Source organism: Drosophila mojavensis, unplaced genomic scaffold (genome assembly GCF_018153725.1).
Source record: "Drosophila mojavensis isolate 15081-1352.22 unplaced genomic scaffold, ASM1815372v1 contig_74, whole genome shotgun sequence".
NCBI classification, from domain to species: domain Eukaryota; kingdom Metazoa; phylum Arthropoda; class Insecta; order Diptera; family Drosophilidae; genus Drosophila; species Drosophila mojavensis.
This window is the reverse complement of record NW_025318899.1, coordinates 25,898,414-25,908,921: the sequence shown is the minus strand read 5'-3', so window position 1 is coordinate 25,908,921 and position 10,508 is coordinate 25,898,414. Positions and strand designations below refer to the sequence as shown.

Here is a 10,508-nt window from a genome sequence, read left to right as displayed (position 1 = left end):
CGATCATTCATGGTAATAGGGATTTCCGAGATGCCAGAGGGAATGAAATAAATGCGGCTACAATGTTGGACGTATTGTCATAACCACAAATGAATACTAAATGTATGGAACTATAAATGCCTTGAATTATCTTTATGCTAATTTATGGACTCTGGAACTATCGACTATGGATAATAAATTTATATTGGATAAATATTATTATATCGGACAATTTATATTGGATAAATACCATTATATTGGACAATTTATATTGGATGAATATCATTATAATGGACATATGCACCCTGATCTGCGGGACGCAAATATTTAGATGGGGAAGAGTTAAGACTTTCGACAATCTAAGGAGGCTGGAGAGTCCAGTCAGACATTAAAGGGAAGAACCTTACCAGTTGAACAGATTTAGTTCAGTTTTATATTCGGATTAGAGAGAGTTTAGACCTATTGTTCCAAATTATATAAAATATATTATTTCATTGAACACAAAGTTGTTATATATTCACAAGAACCCAACACAGCGTCCCCAATCACTAGTACAGTGTGGGAGCGCTTAACTTATATATAGATATATAGATTTTCACCAAATTCTGCTGTATTTTGAGCACTATTGGCGCTAGACCTTTGATGTTTGGAATAAATGCTCGGGTTGATACATCAAAATCAATAAAGATATGATGGACATACTAAATCATATTGGGGACTCAAAACTTAGTGACTGGATTTGCACAAAATAAATAAAATAATAATAAATAATAAATAAAATAAAATAGTTGTTTTTGTCGAAAGAATCTTATCTAGTCGGGCACCCCGACTCGAGTTTGGTACTTACTTAAAATTTGTTGAACCAGCTATACATTCTTTTCATTATTGTAAAGTGATATACTTTAATACAAATTTAAAATATCGATAATTTATTTTTCAGAGCACATTTGTTTTTTATAATATATAAATATTTACATTGATCGCAAAACTTTTCTGAATCGATCTAAAACAATGTTGGCATGAGCTTCCTTAAATATTAAAGCAGGGCGGAAGCGAATAGAGATTTCTCCACATCCACCTGTTTGTACGCCGTTTAACCTCAGTGTACTTACAATAGAATCCCTTACTTTGCTATTGGAACAATTAACTGCTAAAAATGTTCCACGTCCTCGAGTAGAATTTAAAAGTTGTGGGAATTCTTTTTCTAAGTTTAATAGACCCTGTTTGAGAACTTTACCAGCAGCTTCAACATTTGACATTAGTTTTTCATCTTCAATAACCTTTATTATTTCTTCTAGGAGCAATATTTTACTGGGATCACCCATCCAAGTGTTAAAAATTCTGTAGGGCTCTTTAGGGGCGAAGTCACTGTTATGGAAATATCCTCCGAGCTGCAGTTTCTTGCTAAAGGTAACGATATCAGGTGGATATTCAAGGTTAAAGTGCTCATGACACCAAAATTTTCCCGTGCTGCCACCTCCAGTTTGAACCTCATCAATCAAAAGTGCAACGCCGTTTGTTTTACAAATCTTTTGTAGGGCTTGGAAAAATTCAGGCGAAGCTTCGTTGTCGCCTCCTTCGCTTTGTATTGGCTCAACAATAATGCCAGCCACAGGCTTGTCTTTTTTTTTGTAAGCCTCAATTAAACTTTGCACTTCACTTAGGCACTTTTCATCTTCTTTTCTATTTTCCGCTACATTCTCATCTAATGGATACTTGTATTGCGGAAATGATGCAATTGGCCAATCAAAAGATGGTATGTCAATTTTATGAATATATTTCGAATGTGTGGTGGACAATGCACCTAGGGTGCGACCATGAAAGGCTCCTTTAAATGAAAGAATGCTAAGTTTCGGGGCACCAGGTGCCATATTAATCATGCATGAATCGATCTCATCTATAGTAAATCCGGCGTCTCCTCGAGTTTTATTTTGATACCTGATGAAATCCATAAATTTACCATTCATTATTAAAATAATTAATAAGTTAACGTTAAATTTCTAATATATATATGATAAGTTACTTAAATTTAATTAGCAAATATTCATTATAATTTGAATATTTTTTTGTAAGCAGTAGTAGTTATGAAACTGGAAGCAGTTTTCTATGGCTACAAAACAGAATATATACACACCACATAAAAAAAAACAAATAAGAACGTTGCAGTCGGGCGTTACCGACTGCGGAATACTCATTCACATCCCATCAGCAATTTAGCTTGAAAAAATGCGGTTTTCCCCGATTTGCCACGCCCCTACTGGGCGTAGACACCTAATCTTTGGTCAGTTTTTAGAACGAGCTAACGGTACCCTAACTGCAAAAATTGAATACTTACGCTCCAAAAATGTGAAAATTACAGGGCTTTTTTTTTTTTTATATGTCACGCCGCTAAAGAGGCGTAAAAATTATTTGTGGGTCATCGATAGGGGAGGTTACTAGTAACTCAACTATCCAAATTTGAAGCTTCTAGCTATTATACTTAAGGAGATATAAACTTTTGCAGTTTGCCACGCCCCCTGTGGGCGGAAGCTTTTTGGTCTTGGGTGGTTAGCCCGGGCATTGTTAGTGATAAAAAAAAAGAGCGGAATAAAAAAATCACTGTATCTTCAGGTCCGATTTGCCACGCCCCCAATGAGTGAAGACATATAATTAATCATTATCATTATTTTTTATAGAATCATTTTAGCCCTTTTTAACGTGCGAAATTTCAGCGTTCTAGCTTTAAAACTTTAGGAGATACAGTTTTATCCGATTTGCCACGCCCCCAATGGGCGGACATATATCCGCCATAGCTTCTGATCTTGGGTGGTCGATGCGGATCTACATTCCGAATTTCAGCTTTCTAGGTCTTCAACTAATATGATTTCTGGTATATCGGAAAATGCATTTTCCGATTTGCCACGCCCATAATGGGCGGATCGGGGAAATTTTGACACTTTATCAATCGGAGATATACACGAACATGTGTTCCAAATTTCAAGTCTCTAGCTTCAATAGCGCCGAAATAAACTGCGTTCATACGGACAGACGGACAGCAAGACGGACATTGCACAAAACCAATATACTAATTCACTTTCGTGAATGAGTATAATAACGTATGGAAATTAAATTATTGGTATTCAAAGATCTCAGAAAAACGCGTTCTGTGATATAAGTATCCGTCAATGACTTCGTGAGTCGCTGACAACTTATTATTATTACAAAGGGCTGGTTAGGTAATGCGATCTTCTATGCTCCTGACATAGCCGTCTTATTTGAAATCCGAAAATTATTTTATTGCATTCCCTAGAAGTTTGCGGCAAGCTGCGGCACATCTCAAGCTCTCTTTTTTCCGCATAGGGTACCTAAATATAAGGCAACTTAACTCCATAAAATGTTATCAAAGGAAACGCAAAATTTAACTCTCGTTTTAATCGTAGTACCGTAGGCGCCAAAAACCTTATTGTGTAGCACATACCAAATACCTCTAAAGGGCTGCAAGTAATACTTACCAAATAAAAATACTTTTAAAGGCATTTTCATTTGAACATGATCCACACATCATTGTCGTTATTTTATTTAATCCTTTTGGTGCAATGTTCATTAAAATCGCATTCAGTTTTTCGGGCCATTCTTTTCCAGGAAACACTCCAAGTGCAGGTCTATTGATCATAGCTGAAATAGGACAGGATAAATAAATATTTATTTTATTTTTGATTAACCGCATATTGGAAAAATTCTTTTTACTTTAAATTGCCCACCAGTTTAATATGTTTCAGCATTCTTTATAGATGTAGCGGTTTTTATCTATATGATTTTTTTTTTCACTTCTTGCTTGTAATGCATATTTGTGTATTGTTCTTCATCAAGAAATATTATGCAAGGCGGATATCAAAGTACATATAATATAGTTATTTTTCTTTCGACACTATTATCTTTCGACAACTGACGTGAGAAAGCCATGCCTTTCCGTTCGAGTTCATACAACGCTCTCGAAATCCACAAATACTCTTTAAATTCAATCAGCTAACTTTTGATATCACAAACTTACTTTTCAAATTATTTTCATCCTTAAAAATGTTGAGAAGCTTTGGATGATTATAACCAAGGGGCACTGAAGATATTTGAGTGTAAACATCAAGTAAAGCATTACCATCTACATCAAAAATATAGTTTCCAGCAGATTTTTCATAATCAGCAAAAAACTGTATAGTGCCAGTACTCTATAAAATATAAATAAAAAATATATTAAATAAATAAATAACTAGCTAACCCGGCAAACGTTGCTTATCCATTATCCATTATTTCTAGGGAATATTTTGTACTTAAATACAAAATAACTAATTTACTATAAGTGTTGGCCGGTAGTTATCATGCTTAGAAATTTAAACCAACCAAAACTGTGCTATGGAACGCGTTTGCTGATAAGAAAACTGATGAGCAATGTGATGCGTCGATACTCAAAGAAAAAATTTAAAAATGAGGAAGTTCTTATTCCAAGGATTTCGATGATCCCTTTTGAGTTTAAACGAATTAAATTCCCGATTCGTCTTGCCTTCGCCATGACGATCAACAAATCACAGGGCCAATCCTTGACTATTTGTGGCCTCAATCTAGAAAATGCCTGTTTATACCCTGAACCCATTTTCAATGGGAAATCAGGGTATAATGGTTTTGTTGAAATGTATGTAACAGGGAGAAGGAGGCGTGGCAGACCCCACAAAGTATATATATTCTTGATCAGGGTGACGAGCTGAGTTGATTTGGCCCTGTCCGTCTGTCTGTCCGTCTGTCCGTCTGTCCGTATGTATGAACGCGTCGATTTCAGAAGATATAAGAGCTAGAGACTTCAAATTTTTTTTAAAATGTCCGTAATTACAGCGCGCATATCAAGTTTATCATTAAAAATCGATAACTCATCCCGATTTTTTTTAATCGATAAAAAACCTTATCGAAACCCAGTTATAAAATTATATCTTCTACACCTTTATTGCTAGAGTCTCCAAATTTTTAATGTATGCTTATATGCAATTTATACAATTTCGGTTTTTGTTAAAATTTACCCCCCACCTCTAAATTCACCCCCTCACCCTCACTTTTGTAAAAAGCGTATTTCAAATACTAGAGACTTGTGCTTTGGCAATTACATGCATATTCATGTTATAATCGTAATCTGAAAGTTTCATGAAGATCGTACTTCCATAAAATAAGTTATTAAACAATTAAGTTCTCATAGTAAGCGCACACTGCAGCCCATGCGTGTTTATGCGTGGTTGCTTGTATGTGTATGTGTGTGTGTATGTGTGTGTGTGTATGCGTTTGTGTATGTATGCGTGTGTGTGTGTATGTGTGTCTTTATGCGTGTGTGTGTATGTTTAGCTGTGTGTGCGTACGTGCGTGTGTGTGTGTGTGTGTGCGTGTTTCTTGTGTAAGCTGAAAGTCGCGAAAAAGTATTGAAATATCTATTGCTCCAAGGGTTCAGGGGATCTCGTAGTCGAGCAGTCTCGACTAGAGCTTTCTTACTTGTTTTCTCATGGTCACGTATCGGCAAACCATCCGCATTAATTGTTCTTGCACCTGACCAAAAAACGAAGAAGTCAACAGACTGGACTGTGGGATCTCTATGCTAATGCCAAGATACTGTAACAGTAGAGTAGGGCAAACTGTCAAGCGTGGTGGCTGCTCTCTTTTGGTTTAAGGGAGAATAAATAAAAATTGTGTTGGAACTCTTGGTTTCAATCGATGGAATAACGTTTCGGCATAGTACCTGATCACTTTACAACAAAATTTGGGAGAATTAGGTGAACATATGGGTTTTACTACTGAAAAATGCAGAACAATGACTCAAAGAACACGTCTAATTTGGTCAAAAAGTGGATAATATGGCAAGGATTCAAGACCCTGAAGTGTCCTGAATATTCTTCAGACATGAATATCATTGAAAATATATGGAGTCATTTCAAATCGCAGCCTGCGAATTATAGGTGGCTCCAAGTGGAATGATAGAGCTATGGGATAGGAACAAGGACATTTGGTGCGCGATTCTTGCTGAAATGGTGCGACGGTACACAAAAATGATGGCAAATGACATTAATGACCATTAAAAAATTATTAATAAATATATTTGTTGAAAAATGACCAGGGTGCAAAACTGTAACATTTGACTTTCTTTACATTTATATTTCTTATAATTATTCCAGCCAATCGAATGCTTTTCAAATTTTCAGGTAAGTCAGCTAAATATCATACTAACAAAATAAAATTAAGATCTTAAACATCCATAGAGTAGAAGCAAAAATACAGACTCTTGAAGTTGCAACATTGAATATATATACAGTGACGAGCAAAACTGTAACACGAATTCAATGTTGCAACTTCAAGAGTCTGTATTTTTGCTTTGGATGTCGCTACGCTGGGTCGATGATTCTGGGTTGCCTATAAGCCCACGATGTCCTGTTGGAGGTTCTGACTCGATAGCGTCGTCCCTCGATGTCCCTGCTGTTCACTCGCGTTGACTGTTGACTTGCACTTCCACTTTCACTCGTTACGCTCTTATTCTTTTCTCATTACTTTTCTTATTATTCGTTTCTCGTTACCCGTCCCATATGGAGCTTCCGGCGCTCCTCCCACAACTTAATATCTTCCTATCTTGCGCCTCGAATAACTTACAAAAGGTAGACTTAAAATTTTACACTAGATACGATTAGATCTCTCTTACTTAAGTAGTATTGTTAGCTTTAGCATAGCTTTTTGTACAATATCATTAGGAACTCACCTGAACGGTACTTAATTGATTTTTAAGCTCTGTAGATTTTGGTCCAGGTATTGTTTTTGTACGCACAATTGGTTCTTTGGGCTCCCAATTGGTTGAATAGGCTTTCATACAATTAACCACTGAAACTTTAGTCGGTCAAAGATATTTTCCATAAGCATACATATTAGGTTGTATGTATACAACATTGCTTGAAAATTCTTACCATATGAACTGCATTTACTTCTTAAATATGAGTGCGCCTTTGGCAATACGTTTACTAAAAAATAACTCATTTCTTTGCTCCTATTTTCTCAATGAGGTTTCATAAGGGTGTGCTAAAAATCCAAACGAATCGTCGCTTTTCTGTTCACATATGTATGTATATGTATGCATATGTGTTTCACATGAAGCTCTGTTAAATAACAATTGATTATAAAAACTTTAATTGATAAAATAAAACATGATTCTGCGTCAAATACATTAAGAGTACAGCTGTATGGCCGTTGACAGAACCTGTAGATATCAAACATATAATTATTCTGAAATTATATATTATTAATTTTATATTATTTTATATAATATATTACATAATAGCAGAAAGGAAAAATGGATTATGTATCTTATGTTTTTATACCCTGAACCCATTGAAAATGGAAAATCAGGGTATAATGGTTTTGTCGAAAGTATGTAACAGGCAGAAGGAGGCGTGGCAGACCCTACAAAGATCAGGGCGATGATATATAAATTATTAAAAACCGTTCGGTGATATATTCGTAATGAGCCGACTGGCTGGTTTCTTTATTTAACTTTAACTAACTTGTTACAAAAATATAATTTATAGCTATGGGTCGCCGCTAATGTTGTATCGCTGCCGCTGCTGTCGCTGCCGATGCCGCTGCTGTCGCTGCCGATGCCGCTGCGGCTTGTTGTTGCAGTTTCTGCCGCTGCTGCTGGTGCCGCCGCGGCTGGTTGTTGTAGACGCTGCCGTCGCTGCTGGTGCCGCCGCGGCTGGTTGTTGTAGTCGCTCCAGTCGCTGCTAGTGCTGCTGCAGTTGTTGTTGTTCTTTGACTCCGTGGGATGCAGCGCCCGTGGTGGAAGCCTGTTGTTGTTGTTGTTTTCGACTCCGTGTAAATGCTGACGCAGTGCACGTGGCGGAAGCCGCCTTGGGTTCAGTGCACTAACACTGTTGCTGAGTTGCTTGGAGCGTGTGTGTGTGTTAACTCCTCCCCCTTTAAGATGCTGCCGTCCCCGGTAGCGACGTATAAGCCTGTTTGGGTTATGGTTGAAATTTTAGGCTCATCTGATGCTTTCTTAGCGGTGAACGATGTTTGCTTCAGCTTCCAGGTGATTATGGCTGCGATGATGGCCACCAGGATCGTTGAAGACGTAATGCTCGTCGCTATTAGTGTTGAAATGTCTTCTCTTATTTGTTCGATCTCCAAGGTATTGTTGATGTTTATCTCCTTCAGCATCTGTAGGGAGAGTACCTCCTCCACTTGACTCCTCTGTGATTTTAGTTGCAAGAGGGGCGGTATCGTTTGAGCATATGGCATCACCTTTGTCTCGTATACATCGTTTGCCACTTTGATTGTCGCATTCGAGGATTGGATTATAAATGTGCCCTCCAGTACTGTTTCCTCATCATCGATGTAGATGGAACCATTAAAGTTGTTTAGCAGAATCGTACCCGGCAGTAGTTCTTCGTGGTCGGCTATGTGTTGGCTGTTTATGAGTCTGCAGAGCGGTTTCCGGTTGGTCATGAGCGGGGTACCGCACGTATCGCTACTCAAATCTATTTAATTTTTTTTATTACATATTGTCTTATCATTATGGGTTTCACAATTTCATTTTAGTCCGCAATTATTACATTGGATAATAATTGGTATTAGGAGTGGGTATAAAATTTTCGTTAGTAATTAGTGGTATGTTAATGATGTACAGTAAGCTTTTGCCGTTGGTGGCTATCTTGACTTTTGAAAATTCTAGTAATTCCTCAATGTTGATGAACGTAACCTTTTTGTCGTACAATTGCTTAATTTTTATACTCATTCACGAAAGTGAATCAGTATATTGGTTTTGTGCAATGTCCGTCCGTCCGTCTGTCCGTATGAACGCAATCTATTTCGGCGCTATTGTAGCTAGAGACTTGAAATTTGGAACACATACTCGTGTATATCTCCCCACTAGGGCGTGGCAAATCGGAAAAACCTGTATATTCTACAGTATTAGAGCGAAACTTAACTACTAAATTGTTGATGGGATGTGAATGAGTATTCCGCAGTCGGTAACGCCCGACTGCAATGTTCTTACTTGTTTATCGATAAAAAACTTTATCGAAAACCAGTTATAACAAGTAAGAAAGCTGAAAGCTCTGAACCCTTCGAGCAACTGATATTTCAATAATTATTATGCACACATACACGCACACACACAGACATACGTACGCACGAATAAACACGCATCGACTGCAGTGTTGGCTTTCTATGGGAACTTAATTGTTTAATAACTTTTCTTGTGGATGTACTATCTTCATGAAACTTTCAGATTATGAATATAAGATAGATATGTATGTACTTGCCAAAGCACAAGTCCCTAGTATTTGAAATACGCCTTTTACAAATGTGACGGTGAGAGGGTGAATTAGGGGTGAGGGGTAAATTTGGACAAAAAACGAAATTGTATAAAATGCATACATAAAAAATTTGGAGAGTCTAGCTTTAAAGATGTATATGCTTATATGAAGTTTATACAATTTCGGTTTTTGATAAAATTTACTAGAGACTTGTGCTTTGGCAAATACAAGCATATCCATGTTATAATTACGATCTTAAAGTTTCATGAAGATCGTTTGTCCACAAAAAAAAGTTATTACACAACTAATTTCTCATAGTAAGCGCACACTGCAGCCCATGCGTGTTTATGCGTGGGTGCTTGTGTGTGTGTGTATGTGTCTGTGTATGCTTGTGTGTATGTGTGTGTGTGTGTATGTATGTGTGTTTTTTTGTTTTTTTTTTATATTCGTTTATTTACAATCTTATTATACTACAAGTTGCAAGTTGAGTGGTGGCTCGGATAGCACGCGATGCTTGCGGGAAGGCCGTAATGCATTGCTTCGCAAGCAATATGCCCTACCTTAGCCTGGTACAGCTCGTCTTCTCATTCGCTCGACTCTGCGCGGCTCCATCATCACTGTGGCCGCGAAGGTGCTTGTTAGTTCCCAAGCTTCCTCCGATTCCAGCATGGCGTTGACTAAGTTGTCCGCTCTGATGGAGCGGCCCAGTGCCTCTTCTAGACGACGCCTCTCATCCAGGAACCGTCCACATACGAAAAGGATGTGGTTGGCGTCTTCCACATGCCCTCGCCCGCACCAGGGGCACTCGTCAGTTTCCTCGTGACCAAAGCGCTTCAAATAGCTCCGAAAGCATCCATGGCCCGAGAGGATCTGCGAAAGATAGAAGTTAACCTCGCCGTGTTTGCGGTTAACCCATGGTTCGAGCTCCGGGATGAGCTTGTGCGTCCACCGCCCTTTAGCTGAGCTATTCCACTTCCTCTGCCATCGTGCAATGCTGTTCGCCCTGATAGCGTTGTGTCGCACAGACGCGTGCGAATTCCGCTCCACGGCTTCGGCGACCAAATACTGCAGTGGCACCATGCCGTCTGTGACAAGCGCCGCATCATCGGAGATAGTCCTGAAAGCGCAGCTGACTCTGACTGCGCTCAGTCTGTAGATCGCACAAATGTCCCGGCTGTAGCTCGGCGTTGTCTTCTCTCTTGACCATATTGGCGCAGCATAGAG

General features: G+C 38.3%; 1 protein-coding gene across 3 annotated transcripts; it reads right to left on the bottom strand.

The window, feature by feature from the left end:
- Nucleotides 1-891: 891 nt before the first annotated feature.
- On the bottom strand, nucleotides 892-7,097 carry LOC6583617 (4-aminobutyrate aminotransferase, mitochondrial). 3 transcript variants are annotated; one of them, XM_015162973.3, is made up of 5 exons: nucleotides 6,936-7,097; nucleotides 6,734-6,858; nucleotides 4,010-4,181; nucleotides 3,471-3,633; nucleotides 892-1,917 (listed from the first exon to the last, which is right to left on the bottom strand). In XM_015162973.3, exons 1-5 carry the CDS (start codon nucleotides 7,003-7,005, stop codon nucleotides 951-953), a joined length of 1,497 nt encoding a protein of 498 aa, XP_015018459.1. In that variant the 5' UTR covers nucleotides 7,006-7,097; the 3' UTR covers nucleotides 892-950. The 3 variants fall into 3 exon arrangements, with proteins under 3 accessions (XP_015018459.1, XP_002009283.2, XP_043865706.1); XM_002009247.4 differs by having other exon boundaries at nucleotides 6,734-6,852; XM_044009771.1 differs by lacking the exon at nucleotides 4,010-4,181 and having other exon boundaries at nucleotides 6,936-7,072.
- Nucleotides 7,098-10,508: the final 3,411 nt, after the last annotated feature.

Coding starts and splice junctions, on each gene's coding strand:
- LOC6583617 (XM_015162973.3), bottom strand. CDS start 7,005: ATGAGTTATTTTTTAGTAAACGTATTGCCAAAGGCGCACTCATATTTA. Junction 4,182..6,733: donor ATCAATTAAGTACCGTTCAG/GTGAGTTCCTAA, acceptor TATATTTTATAG/AGTACTGGCACTATACAGTT. Junction 1,918..3,470: donor TTTAAAAGTATTTTTATTTG/GTAAGTATTACT, acceptor GGATTTCATCAG/GTATCAAAATAAAACTCGAG.